At 47.6% G+C, this 14,941-nt stretch overlaps 1 protein-coding gene across 2 annotated transcripts in view; it reads right to left on the bottom strand.

Moving 5' to 3' along the window:
• Positions 1–14,109, bottom strand: part of CCNH (cyclin H) — a 30,714-nt gene extending 16,605 nt beyond the window's left edge. For both annotated transcript variants that reach the window (XM_075932189.1, XM_075932188.1), the window contains exons 1-5: positions 13,869–14,109; positions 13,450–13,572; positions 11,008–11,081; positions 8,906–9,116; positions 5,880–6,043 (exon numbers count right to left, since the gene is read on the bottom strand). In XM_075932189.1, coding sequence (XP_075788304.1) covers positions 5,880–6,043; positions 8,906–9,116; positions 11,008–11,081; positions 13,450–13,572; positions 13,869–13,985 — 689 coding nt within the window. In that variant the 5' untranslated portion in view covers positions 13,986–14,109. The remainder of the gene's footprint in view (positions 1–5,879; positions 6,044–8,905; positions 9,117–11,007; positions 11,082–13,449; positions 13,573–13,868) is intronic.
• Between the last annotated feature and the right edge of the window lie 832 nt (positions 14,110–14,941).

The following is a 14,941-nucleotide window of genomic DNA, read 5'->3' as shown; positions in this document are numbered from 1 at the left end:
ACCTGGGGGCGGGGCCGCGCACGCGCCCCAGGGTGGGACCACCCATACACCATGTGCCCATTGCCGGCGCCACCCATGCGCCACACTCCCGGGGCCAGCGCCTGTCCTGACCACGCACCCAGGGGCGGGGTCACCCATACACTGCATGCCCGGGGCCAGAACAGCCCATGCGCTGCATGCCTGGGGCTGGCGCCACTCCTGTGCCACAGGCCCAGGAGCCGGCAGCGCCCATGCCCCGTGCACCTGGGGCTGGCACTGCTCCTGTGCCGCGTGTCCAGGGACGAGGATGCCCATACGCCGCATGCCCAGGAGCTGGCAACGCCCATGTGCCATGTGCCCGGAGGCGGGGCCGGCCCCAATCACTCGGCGGGCACACAGAAATGGCCCGGTGGGCGCCATGGCGCCCGCAGGCACCACTGCTCTAACATTTTCCATCCTTTGGAGAGTTGATAGAGGTAGCAGGAGGGAGGCAATATTCAAAGGACAGTGCCTCACAGCTGATCTCAGCTGTGCAGTGCTGCCCTTTGAACGCCTTTGAAATGCACAGTCGGTATTCAAAGGGGACAGTCCTGCAAACAGCTAATCCCCAGCAGCTCAGCTCTGCAGGGCTGCCCCTTTGAAGCCCCTCACATTTCAAATTGGTGCAGTGGAGCCCGGGGTCAGCTGGAGCCTCCCCAGTGGAACCCAGGATCAGCTGGGGAGTCCCCAGCTGACCCTGGCTTCAAGCAGCATTTCAAAGCTGCAACGCAGGACGGAGCCTGGGGTCAGTGGGGGACTCAGAGTCCCCCGCTGACCCAAGACTCCATGCTGCACTGTGGCTTTGAAATGCACAAGAGCCCCTGCTGCAAAAATAAGTCATCATACAGAAAACTTCTTATTGGGAGAAAACAATACGGATGAAGACAGAGATCTGTGGGAAGAACAATGTAGATCAACTATGCATTATTCTTCAAGATTCCCTCTATGCCTTTTGTGTGATTTAACAAGTAAATTCACAAGCTGTTTGCTGTATTGGATGCTGCTAGAAAAAAAAGTTTGCTAGCAAATCCATATGGCTTGTTAGATTGTAAACCTAGTTAACTACCCAAGTGCACAGTATAGAAAGCTGCAGTAAGAAATCTAGAGTTGTCAGAGTATCATTTTTTTATTTTATTACATAATAACATGCCTCTTGTTTTGGAAGATCATGGTCACAAACCATAATGGTGATGCCATCAATCTATTCTCTGTTTTACTTCCGCATAATTCAGCTCTCAAAAGAATTCCATCTTATATTTGTTTTCAATGGGGCTTACTCCAAAGTTAAGTGCACTCTAAGCACTGTCAGGCTATGTCTACACAGCAGTGTTATTCCGGAATAACTAATGTTCTTCTGGAATAAAGAAGAGCGTGTCTACACTACAAGCCTTTATTTTGAAACTAGCCAATTAGCCCGTCATAAGACGGGATTTTCAGGTCTCTCCTCCACATCCGTCTTCTCTCCTGAGCCTCTGGGGTGGGTGGGTCGGTCGCGGTCGCGCTCTCTCTCTCTCTCCCCTCCCCCTCCCCCGCAGAGCCCAAACAGCCATTTGGGCTCCACGCTCCCCATGCTACATGGGGAGTGCGGAGCCCAAACGGTTTCTTGCGCTACTTGCTCCCACGTGGCGGCCCAGCTGAGTGGCGCAGAAGTCAGCTGAGCACCACAGCAGGAGGCGAAGGGGGGTGGGGCCTGGAGCCACTGTCACGCTGCACATCACTGCCCTGCCCCCCTTCGCCTCCCGCCATGGTGCTTGGCTGACTTCTGCACCGCTCAGCTGGGCCGCCGCAGGGGAGCAAGCGGCCATTTGGGCTCCCCCGCGGCGGCCCGGCTGAGCAGCGCAGAAGTTAGCCGAGCGCCACGGCCGGAGGCGGACACGACTGAGGCAACAGGGCTGCCCAGAGGCAACAGGCAGTATTTCAGCATTACAGAGTCACAAACATTGGGCTACTATATATATGATAATGTCAAGCTGGAAGACTTTGTACTCCAACTCATGGTAACCCTGATTTCACAATGAGTACGGAAAGTTGAAGGAAGAGCAATCTTCCCTCGACTTCCTACTATGTAGACAGTGCCAAAAGCTAAAGTAAGCTATTTTGACTTCAGCTATGCAACTGACAGCTGAAGTTGCATAGCTTAATTCGACTGCAGCCCTGTTGTGTAGACATGACCTCAGAGTTAGCTCTTTTTGCTAACCTGGAATCAGATCATCAAAATAACAGTAGAATAAGAAAATGAGAGCTAGTTGTAGAAGTCTTAAGAACACAATACATTTAGTATTCTGAGGACTGGACTGTTAAATTTAAAAAAAAAATATTTATTCTAAGGACAGTCAAACTCAGAGTGCTACAATTGCAACTGTGAAACATTTATGCAAAATTTAGTGTAATAATATGTAAGTGCTATTATGTATACGTGTGTAATTTAGTTTTCACCATGAACCTTAATGTTGCAAAATAAACTTTCATAAGTAAATTATCATCTTCCCAAATCCGTAGACAAGCAGCCCTTAGGTATATCCTTTCATTTTACTGAGGTAGGACAAATCTTGTTTTGTTCGAGTCACGACTGCACTGCTGATCACTTAGGCTACGTCTACACTGCAGGCTTTTTGCTCAAGAATAGCTGTTCTTGCACAAAAACTTGCTGTGTGTCTACACTGCATGCACATTCTTGTGCAAGTAAATTTACAGTACGGCGTCAGAAAACAGGGCTTCTTCTGGAAGAGTTATTCCTCTCCCTACAAGGAATAAGCCTCTTGTGCAAGAGTTCTTCCAGAAGAAGGCAGTATGGACAGGCAACATGATTTTCTTGTGCAAATCACACTGCCATGGACACTCTTGCACAAAAGCACATCTCGTTCGCAAAAATTTATGGCAGTGTGGAAGACATTTTGCACAAGAACTCTTGCACATAACAGTTCTTGCTCAAGAAGCCTGCAGTGTAGACGTGGCCTTAGAGAAGCACTCAGCTTATCTACTTATCCATTCTTGTAGTGTTTATATATGCATTTCTAGCGTGCCAATCTCAATGGCAGATAGTGCATAATATTTTCTCATTTTATCTTTTCATCCCATTCTAGTGGGAACATAGGAGCCTGAAACTTAATCCACTTGTTTGGCAAATTATAAGACTGGAGCACATAAACTATGACCCTTCCCCCCCCCCCCACTTCAGAATAACATTTGTCTCAGATCAAATGCCAGTTCATGCTTTAGTACCCCCCCCCCCCCATCTTCCTTGAGCATCCAACAAAACACTTCAAAAAAATGGAGATTTGTGGAATACGTGAGAATAAAAAGCATAGATGTGGTACTGAAATTGCAGTCCACTTCATACAGTTATAATCTGAACATTACTCTTTGGTAATGTCAATCTTAGCTTCAATCTCATCTACAATTTGTTTCTCTTAAAACTGTCTCTGGACAGAAGTTATAGCACTTACAAATTATTATTATGTAAACACAGGGCTCACAAGGTGAGTTTGCACAAAGACTGAATTAATTTTAAATTAAGATTAAAAACTATTTTGGTTAGGGAGCAATCTAGTGCTACTGAGTACAATAAGCTACCTAAGAGCACACCGCAGGACTCAAAGTTTAAAATGGAGGGTAGGCATTATTATCTTATTGTACAAGTTAGTTAACTAAATTGCTTCAAATCTCAGACATTGTGCTGTAAGAGAGGTTATTGATCTACCACAAAAGGGATCTGGTGACATGCAGAAAATCAAGGTCAGGCAATGGAAGAGATACTGCAATACAATGGACCATCTAGCCCTCCCTATTAACTTGTACCACAAAATGAGGATATATTATGCTTAACATTTTTGTGCTTCCAGGGAAAAATAGTTTGTTCAAGAAACCCCTATCTATAAACCACATTACTTATCCTTTGCGCATCATTTTCCTCTTACTCAAATTGCTTTTTGTTCAAACTTAAAAACCAAGACATTCACTTTCAGGGAAAATTCAAACATGGGCAGTTCAAAAAGTGAAACTTGTTGAAGGTATGAGTGATCAAGGATGGAGTAATAGTGAAATCCATCTTGCATTATGAGCTACAGTGATCCCTACTGATAGCTATTACAGTAACAGCCTCATACCTTGAATGTGACTATGACAACCCCATACTCAAGGGCATTATGATGCATAAGATGACAATTGCCATACAAGTAGTACCAGTATCCTGTGTAGCTAAATTTGTTAGGTATTTCAGGAAAAAAAAAAGCCACTCGTAAGTACGTACCTGGTTTAAGAGATTTTACAAAAATCTCCCTTCTTCCCCCATTACAATTTATCTTGGAAGTTTCAAAAATTCCTGAATCTTAAAGTTTATATGTAATGTTTGGAAACACCCCTTTTAATTCTCAGTTGACATACACCATATAAATAAAGGAGAGTTCTGCCAACTGGGTTGGCACTATAAGTTTTATTGGAAATTGACCACATCAGTGAGGCTTGAGGGGGTTTTGGAGGAAGGTTTTTTTTTTTTTTTGCATCTCACTTGTGTGGCCCCAACTGACTTTTCTGTGGGTCAGTGACCCCTGACTCAGAACAGGTTCCCTGCCCTTCTCATAAATAAAGACAATGGCAGTTCTTTAAAGCACATGTCTACATTGCAATAAGATACCTTCAACAGGCCCATGTCAGCTGACTAGCTCATAGCGCTGTAAAATTTCAGTCCCAGAGCCCATGGTCACTGTAGATGGTGCATCTACAGCAATTCTGTATCCTGGGTCAACTGACAAGACTAGCTGCAGCTATTTTATTGCAGTGTAAACATTAGGTATGTAAACTGCTGAGTAATTGGGTAACTTGTTAAATAATAAAGGAGGGGGCCTGGGCTGGAGCATCCCCCACCCATCACCACAGTGGCAAGGAGCTGTTCCAGTCCCACTTATTAAATGCAAGAGATGAGCATCACCTGTTAAGAGTGATGTTTACCAGTTAATCTTTCACATCCCATAGCAAATATACTTGTAGCTACTTTTCTATTGTCTGCTTCCATGTAAATGGAGCAGAAATACTAGTCAGGGCAATGGTTAGAGCTCTAAAGTTTTAGTTGATGCTGCTGGCTAAGTAACTTCAGAATCAACAAGCTGTTACAGGGCTTAGATCCCTTAATGATCAGGCTGAAAGTCTGTGGTGCTTGATTTGGCCACATGAGATATGGCTGGATGAGGCAAGTCTCAAAGGAATATTAAAAAACAGACATGTACTTCTTATCTACAGATTGCACCTTCCAAAACTGGAATTCTCTGGTTTGGACCACAGATGTCCCTGATCAGAGAACCCCAGCAGCCTAATGGCAGGAGGGCAATCCAGGAGGGGCCAGGCTGAATAAGCAGGAGTTGCAGCAACCTGCAGCAGTTGGCCATGAGCCAGCAGCATCCCCCAGCAACTCCTGACAGCTTGAAGGACTGGGTCGGGGCAGGCCATGGCAGCACAGGATAATGCTGGCAAAAGCCTATGGGAAGCAGAGGCAGAGTCTGCAGGCTGCTGTGGGGAAGGAGCCCATGCTCTCAACAGCCCATGGCAGAGGAATCAGGGTTGGGGCTGGCAGCAGCACCAGCAGTCCACGGCAGCATGGGGCCAGAGCAGGGATGTAAATGACCAGTCAACTATCCATTAAGCATATGCTTACAGAACAGTTGACTAGTGACTCAACTAGTCACTCCTGATACCTCAATACTTGAAACAGCTGGTTTAAGTTCCTCATTCAGAGACTCTATCTACTACCTGTGAGACAAACATATACTTACATATCTAGCACCTGGAACAAACAAATCAATCCAAGCATAACAATCACCCATTTAAGATGAACCTATGCAAAAAAAGACAAAAACCCATCAAATTACCTTTCCATATTAATTCCTGCCCTAGAAGCACTAGATACAATAGCAGTGAGGGCTATTTGTGAAGGTGTAAACAGAAGGTAGGCATCTGTCAGAGCTACTCGATTGAGAAAGTCATCAGCTGCCTTCCTCAACACCTCAGGATTTTCCAACAATGGATAACGAGTCTAGAAAATAAATATTCAGACGTTATTTTTAACATGTTTTAATCTTACAGATACATTATCTTAGACATCTAATCAGGGATCATCTAGCTCTGTGGTCACCAACCCCTCTATCGCAAGGCATTCGGCCCCCCCCCCACCCAATTCCTCCCATCCCCAAGAAGCCCCACTTCATATCTCCAGCGACAATGGAGGTAGTGCTGGCTTCCCACGGGATGGACAGAAGTCTGGCAGCTGTGTGCCACTTCCAGGGTTTCCAGAAGTGCACTGCCTGCTCCCCTCCTCCAGGTCTGTGGGGTCTTGCTGCACAGGGGGCAGGGGGAGGAGGTAGGAGTCCCGGGGGAAAACACACACTGGGGCTTCCCTCCTCTGCGGGGGAGGAGTCCCGGTGGGAGGCGTGCGACAGGGCTTCCTTCCTCCGCAGGGAGGGGGGTGTCGGCCCTGAGGGGGCGTGTGCACAGGCTTCCCTGCTCCACGGGAGGGGAGAACACGGGCCAGAAGAGGTGTGCAACAGGGTGGGGGGGGGGAGAATCCTGGGAGGAGGCTGGTGCAGGGGACTCTCTGCCCCCACTGGCTCCCTGCCCCCAGCCGCAAAACCCTGCCCCCACTGGCACTCTGTCCCCTGCCCCAGCACCCACTAGTCCCCTTCCCCAGTACCATGTCCCCTGCTCCCACCAGCACAGTTGGGACCACATTAATGTTGTGTGTTTGACACGGTATTTTATTTAAAAAAATGAAGCCTGGCCAACACACCCCCAATTGGGAACAAGCCCCCATCTGGCCACAGCATGGGTATGTCTACACTACCCCGCTAGTTCGAACTAGCGGGGTAATGTATGCATACCGCACTTGCTAATGAAGCCCAGGATTTGAATTTCCCGGGCTTCATTAGCATAAGCGGGGAGCCGCCATTTTTAAATCCCCGCTGCTTCGAACCCCGTGTAGCGCGGCTACACGGGGCTCGAACTAGGTAGTTCGGACTAGGGTCCTATTCCGAACTACCGTTACTCCTCGTGAAACGAGGTGTACCGGTAGTTCGGAATAGGCACCCTAGTCCGAACTACCTAGTTCGAGCCCCGTGTAGCCGCGCTACACGGGGTTCGAAGCAGCGGGGATTTAAAAATGGCGGCTCCCCGCTTATGCTAATGAAGCCCGGGAAATTCAAATCCCGGGCTTCATTAGCAAGTGCGGTATGCATACATTACCCTCCTAGTTCGAACTAGGAGGGTAGTGTAGACATACCCCATCAGAACACTTCTGCTCTCCCGCTTCCCCCAGATCCTAGATGTGAGTCTATCATACACTGGAACCCCCTTGCCTTGAGCCCCTCACATACCCCAACCCAAATTCTGAAATGTGGCTTGCTTAGTACCCCAACCCTACATCTGACCCCAACACTGCCCAGCCTGGAGCCCCCTCCCCGAGCCAGCATCCCCTTCTCGACCTCCTCCTGCATCCTGATTTCCTCCCAGAACTTGCACCTCTCACCCCCTCCAACACCCAAATCCCTCATTCCCACCCCAGAGCCTACACATCCTGTCTCAACCCAGCGAGAGTACGGCTAGACTGCAGGAGTTTTTCAGGATTCCGGAGACATCCCAGAAAAACTCTTCTGCATCCAGGGATGTGTTTGTTCTTCCACTTCTTTTAGTGGAAGAGCAAATATGCTCTTTCGGTCACCCCTATATTCCTCTTTCCACAAGGAATAAGGGGGCTTCCAAAAGAAGGGTTTTTTTTCTGACATTTGGTCCAGTCTAGACAGGCCAAATGTTGGAAAAACCTCTTCCTACAGAAGAATTGGGGAAAAAAGCAGCAGTATAAGGGTTGGGGATAGCAAGTGATGGAGAGGAGGAGAATACAGAGGGCGGGGCTTCAAGGAAGGGGCGGGGCAGTAGATCTTGGCTTGTTCCATCATTTAAAAAGCGATCATGGGTGTTAAAAGGTTGGAGACCACTGGTCTAGATGATGCTTGCTCCTGCTGTAAGGGAAGGGGACTGGACTCAATCTCTCAAGGTCCCTTCCAGTTCTAGTATTCTATGATTATTTCAGTGTAAAATTGTTCCTATTCTCCTGTACTACATGACACACAAAAAGGGCACAAAATAACCTTAGATTTTGTTTTTCAAAAAGCTACCCTGAAATGTTTAGTGATCACATATGAAGTAAAGATGTTTTAATTCAGATATGTTCCCATGTATTACAGTATAAATCTAAGCCTTTCTAGGATACATGTTATATTAGACAATGAAAAAGATGAATGCAACTTGAGTGTATGACTCATGAGATTCCCCCCACCGCACACAAACATGCACGAAGATCTAGGTTGGATATTAGGAAAAACTATTCCACTGGGAGGGTGGTAAAGCACTGGAATAGGTTACCTAAGGAGGTGGTGGAATCTCCATCCCTAGAGGTTTTTAAGTCTTGTCTTGACAAAGCTCTGGCTGGGTTGATTTAGTTGGGATTGGTCCTGCCTTGGGCAGGGGGCTGGACTTGATGACCTCCTGAGGTCTCTTCCAGCTCTATGATTCCAAGAAGATTACTTCTGGCTAACAGATCATCACCCTCTGGCCCCCCACTCTAGCATATTCTAACATTCAAAAAAAAATGATGAAGGACCATAATATTTCTAATTCAAGAGTCTCACACTTGACCAAGACTTTTTTCTGAAATACTAGCAACCATATAATCAATCCACTAAAGAATAGGTGCCCAGGCAACACCCACAATATTTTGAAATATTAACATTTTATAGTACCATATTTGAACTTAACAAGTCCATTTATCTTAAGGAATATTAATACCTTACCTGATACCAAGTTTTATGTGACACAGCAAGGAGAAAAATAGTTTTTAAAGTATTACCTTCAAATCAATTAAAAATCCCTCAAATGGTCTAAAAGGATTATGCACTATAAGGTGAAAGTTCAGCTGCTGAATAAGCAGCAATTCATATTCCAAGATCTGTTCAAGAGCCTTCTCCTGTCCTGGAGGGTTTTCTCGAAGATTACCAACAAACTGTGCACTGGACACATTAAATTCATCTACTTTACATGCCAAGAATGCACACGTTAACCTTAAAAAAGAAGACAAACAGAATTTAGTTCTGTGGCATGCATCATGCAGTCAGCTGTTCAGAACAGCTGCCAGTTCACACTAGGCACCGCTCACCCCTTGTAGGGCATGGGCAGGGGGTGAGAGACTTCATGTACTCCCACCCCCTCAGGCCTGACTGGCCTGGGGGCAGAGGGAGCATGAAAATCTCCTCCCACCCCCCACTAGGGGTGCAGGCACCAGAGGGAAATACCAGCTGTTTAAAACTGCTGGTGGTTCTCTCTAGGCACTGGCAGGTGGGGAGGCAAAGACTTCACGTGTTCTCCCACCCTCAGGACAATCACGGTCTGTGGGTGAGGGAGTACAGGAAGTGTCCTGGCCCCACCCCTTCTGCAGCAGCGCAGGGCCACTTCAGAAATTTGTGAAATGTCCCCACTGTAAAAATTATTGCCCATCCTCCCTGACCTATTTCCAAATGGATCACTATGAAAATTCATTATTCAGCTTCTTGCTTTATATAAAATGGTAAGAATACTGAATTTTAGTATCCTCAAACTTTTATTAGTTACCTAATATGACAATTAGGGATGTTAAAAAGTGGGGGGAGGAACATTTTTTCAGTGGTTACTAGGGAAGTGATAGACTGGTCAACTATCGATAAGCAAATGCTTATTGGGTAGTTGACTAGTCACTTCCCCCCAAGTGCTGCCTCCATCAGATAGAGGCAGCAAGGGTGGGGAAGAAGAGGGGGTACTTCAAAGCAGCAGTATCACTTGAAGCCTGGGGCCAGACCCTGGGCTCCACACAGCACTGCTGCTTTGAAAAGCCACGTGTAGCCAGGGGCTAGCTTGGGTGTCCCTAGGCTGCATGCGGCATTTTAAAACAGCAGCACCACGTGGAGCCTGGCATCAGCTAGGGACTCCCGATCCCCCCCACCCCCCTCCCACCCCGCTGCTGACCCCCCGGGTTCCATGTGACACTGCCACTTTGAAACGCCACTACAGCATTTCAAAGTAGCAGCGCCACACAGAGCCCAGGGTCAGCGGGAGAGTCCCCAGCTGACCCTGGGCTCCACACAGCACTTTCGCCTTTGAAATGTAGCAACAACCCTAGTGCTGTTGCTGTACTTCAAAGGCAGAGGTGTCCTAACAACTAATCAAACAGTTGATGCAAAATGCATCAACTATTCGAATAGTCAATTACCTGATACTTAACATCCTTAGTGGTTACACATTTCCATGTGGGGGCATCTCCGCGGAAGCCAGTAGGCATGGAGAACCAAATTTTAAGCCAACTCCTGTGAACACCGGCTCCTGCAGAGCCACGTCCCCCTCCAGCCCCTCACACCATGCCATTTATGCTGCTGCCTCTGTATCAGCTGCTGCCTCCCATCTCTCACTCCACAGTGCTACCTCTGATACAGTGGCAGCAGTGCAGGGTGGGGCCTTTCATTTAACTGTGAAGGTTAACCAATGGGCCCAGGCCCATCAGGTTTTTATTTTTAAAATGGTTATACTAACACAGGGGTGGCCAACCCATTACAGACAAAGAGCCAAAATAGTAGTGGATACAGCACAAAGAGCAGAGTTGTTATAAAAACGTTATTGAGGAGAGAAAGAAAAAAAAAAAAGCCCCACACCAACGCCCTTTTAAGAGGAGAGCAGTCATTGCTCTTTTAAGGTGGCCATTTTGAAGTTTGCATGGGATGCATGACTCCAGCTCTGTCTCTTTCAGACAGAAACACACTGCCCCTTTCAGAGCCGCGAACCACAATTTTTAATTTGAAGAGCTGTATGCAGCTCACGAGCCGCATGCAGCTCACGAGCCACGGGTTGGCCATCCCTGTACTAACACGTCTCTAATGACAATATTGACAAACATTACAAAAAATTCAAACTGTCTCAATTACTCACATTATTATTCGAGGGTGATACTCCATCACTGAGTTATTCAGGTAAAAACGTTTGAAATACATAGTAGCCGTTCCCTAAATACAAGGAGTCAGTAAGTTCCAATTGGGCATGATAGCACAAACAGCAAATAGATAATGTTCAATGCAGAGAATATACACTTTTTAATCCACTAGTCAGATTTCAACCTTCTCTAAGAACCTTCTCTAAGGTATTTATTGGCTCCCACCATAAAATCAGCACCTAGCCACCTTCAGCATATTTTATCCTCAATAACCCTGCAAGATAATTAAGTATTGTTATACCTTGCACTCTGCCCACACAAAAATAAGTAGGGTGTATAAGTACACACAGGGAAGTGAGGTGCAGAGAAACGGAGGGCTAGATCCTGAGGTTACTGCAATATTTAACTCTTAAGTTATCTGCTGGACAGTAGACCCCTCAGCCCTGAATAAGGCGCTTTAGCTTCCCATAGAATGCAAAAGAGTTAAGCACTTAAAGGGATCCTTGTAAGTCAAGCTGAGTAGTGAGCCACTTAAGCTACTCAGCAGAAATACTGACACAAAGGGCAGGAGCTAAACCCAAACTCAAAGAAGCATACACACCCAACTCTAGACTGAAGGGGGCCTTAACCATTGTGCCATCATTCCCCTCTATCCATTACACATCAGCATCTTGAAAAGACACACTGACATGCAGTCCAGTAACCACCCCCAGTTACTCTGTCATGTTTCTATTTCTATTGAGTTTTTTGTTGGATGTTTAGCTAAAATGTTAATTTGTAAGAAATTCAGATTTCTCCAAGTTTGACTGTTGTCCACCCACCTATTCTAGAAAACAGGTCACTAATTCTAAATGAAAAAGTACCTTTTGTACCACTGAATCCATTTTAAACCTAAAATTTTTTCCATGAGCTCTTTTTCCTTAACACCTCAAATCCCCTCTCCATTGGTTAGATTTGTAGATGAAATATTTTGAAACATGAAAAACTTCAGACTATAGTTTGAGAAGTAACGCCTTGGATTAAGGATGTTAAATATCAGTTAATTGAACAGTCGAGTAACCTCATGACATTTTATCGGTTAGTCGACTAGTCTATAGTCCCGGGGGGGGGGGGCAGGGCCAGCAGCCACTGTATTAGAGGCAGCAGCACGGGGTGAGAGGTGTAAGCTGGTCTGCAAGGGGAGCTAGTTTAAAAACCAGCTGCCCTTGCTACCTGGCTTGCCTGTCACCTTGCGCTGCTGCTTTTAAGGAAGAAGCAGCACTACAGGGTGGCAGCAGTCCCTGTCTCGGGGAGGGGAAGCAGGGGGGAAAAGTGTCTGAGCTCCTTGACCCGGTGTGAGACAGGACTGAGCTGGGCTGCCTGACCATCCAGCTCCTAATACATTTTAAATGCAGAGCTGCAGTAGGGGTAGGTCTTGGACCTATCACAAGCCAGGACTGTGAGACAGGCTGCTAGCCAACCTGCTAAAAAATTTACTGGCAGGGAGAGGGAAATGCATGTAGTCTATAACGTTAACCTATAAGCTTTTGCTTATCGGTTAATCAGCTATACTATTACATCCCTATCTTGGAGAGAAGTTTGTTTGTTTTTTTGTTTTTGTTTTAAAAACACAACATATGTAAGTTTCTAGAACAAAACCAACAGGGTTAACCTTCGTCACACGTAGCACAGAATGCAATATAATAAAGTCTGTCAAGCACAGAATCCAAAAGAAAAAAAACTTAAATCTGAATTTCTTTCATCAATTTACTTTGTCAATTTTACATGCAATAATCTGGCACATAAGAGCAAGGATCCCTCTAATCTTTTCCATCCATGTGTTGAATAAATCTTTCTACTGCATGTGAAAATGTACACCACCAATATAAACAAAAACCTAGCTGTGGGCACTCTGATGAACAGCCAGACAGCATCTGAATCTATCTTGAGCAGCCATGCAAATGCACAGACTACAGGAACACACAGCACAAGAGCAAGAGTCACTAAAACTGATTCAGTCAGTTGTAAATTTTCCTCCTCTACACTTTTGCTCTGGAAGGGAGTCAGCCTGAGCAAGAGTATTTGAAAGACTTGCCACAAACTCTACTGGCCTGATCCAACTCCCATTAATCAGAAAACACACACACTTGCATTGATTCTGGACTAGCGTTTCTGGTAGCAGTACCCAATAATCTCAACAAGAAACCACCCACAGTTAAAACAAAGGCACAAACCTAAAAAAAGCCAATGATGGAAATATCAAGCCCCTCTCCCCCGAGCTCTTTTGGTGACAGCAAGGCTCAAGTCCTTTCATTCCCCACAAACCCAATGCTCAGAAGATGCGACGAGTGCCCCCAGAGTCATGGCTTGCGAGAAGCTACTGAGGGTGCTGGACGTCTGGGTGTCTCAGGCCAGGGGCAGTCTGCAAAGGAAAGGCCGCGTCCTTTCGGTACCCAACTCACCACCACGGATCTGGGCATGGCAGGTTTGAACACGGAGCAGAAATCCAGCAGTTTCTTCTCATAGTATTTGCAGATTGTCAGCTCCTCCCGGGTCTCCAGCAGCAGCGAGTCGTTCTGCCGAACCTGAGGACACGGGCAACGTCACCCGGGCGGGCTCGGCAGCTGCTTCGGGCCCCGCCGAAACGCCGGGGCTCGCCCCTACCCGCTGCCCGGCGCAGCTCTGCTGCCGCTGCCCCTCCCTTCGCAGCCAGCGGCAGCCGCGCCGAGTACTCGTGACACGCTGACAGCTGCCGCCGCGGGGATCCCCCGCGCCCGGCTCCAGCTAGGAGGTCCCCGGGACTGACCCTTCCTCCACACGCCGCCGCCGCCGCCGCCCCAGTCCCGAGCCTGGGCTCTGTCCGAGCGGGGCCGATCGGTACCTTTCCGTTGGCCACCGCTTTGCAGCGGAACTTGCGGTTGGCGTCGGCCCGGCAGCGGACCAGCTCCTCCTCGCTGCGGAAGGTCCAGTGCCGCCTCTGCGTGCTGCTGTGGTACATCCCGGCCAACCGACCGCTCCTCAACGGGCACCTGGATCGCGCGAGCGCACACAGCCCCGCGAGCGCACGCCACCAACGCACTAGAGCGCTTTCAAGCCCAGCCTCACACCCCACTGCGTAAACTAGCTCCGACATATCCCAGCATGCCTCGGGGCCCCATGTGTACTACGGATCCCAGCGTGCAGCGCGCCTCGGCTTCTCCCAACCAAGCTCCGTAGTGCAGCCCCGAGTAAACTACAATTCCCAGGATGGGCAGCGACAGACTTAACCGGCGTTCCGCGCTCTACCCAGAGGCAAGTGGCGTCTGCAAGCGGGTAGTAAGCGAGCAGTGCATGCTGGGAGTTATAGTCTCTAGCGCTGCAGGCTGGGTAAAGGTCGAGCACGTTAAAACTCCGGACTTGCGCTCAGAGCTGGAGACAAAGCAATGGTCAATACTGACTCTGGCCACAAGTTAGCACCTCAGTCCTTGGCGTTTCTTGTTGCAGTCCTGGTACCACCGTGCGGTCTTTAAAAAGGAGCAGATTTGGGGTATTTTTCAGCAATTTCTTTGAAACAAAGGCCCACTCCACTGTAACTGGCTAACCTGTAAGCAAGGCAAAGGTCATTCTGCAAAAGCAGCGCAGAGTCCTGTGGCACCTTATAGACTAACCGAAGTGTAGGAGCATAAGCTTTCGTGGGCAAAGACCCACTTAGTCAGATGCATGTTGTGGAAATTTCCAGAGGCAGGTATAAATATGCAGGCCAGAATCAGGCTGGAGATGAGGAGGTGGATCCAATCAAGGAGGATGAGGCCCACTTCTAGTGAATTCCAAGAATTCACACCTCCAGATCAGCTACTAGAAGTGGGCCTCATCCTCCTTGATTGGATCCACCTCCTCATCTCCAGCCTGATTCTGGCCTGCATATTTATACCTGCCTCTGGAAATTTCCACGACATGCATCTGACTAAGTGGGTC

Source organism: Pelodiscus sinensis, chromosome 6, assembly GCF_049634645.1.
Source record: "Pelodiscus sinensis isolate JC-2024 chromosome 6, ASM4963464v1, whole genome shotgun sequence".
Lineage (NCBI taxonomy): Eukaryota > Metazoa > Chordata > Testudines > Trionychidae > Pelodiscus > Pelodiscus sinensis.
This window is presented reverse-complemented; position numbering and strand designations above follow the sequence as displayed.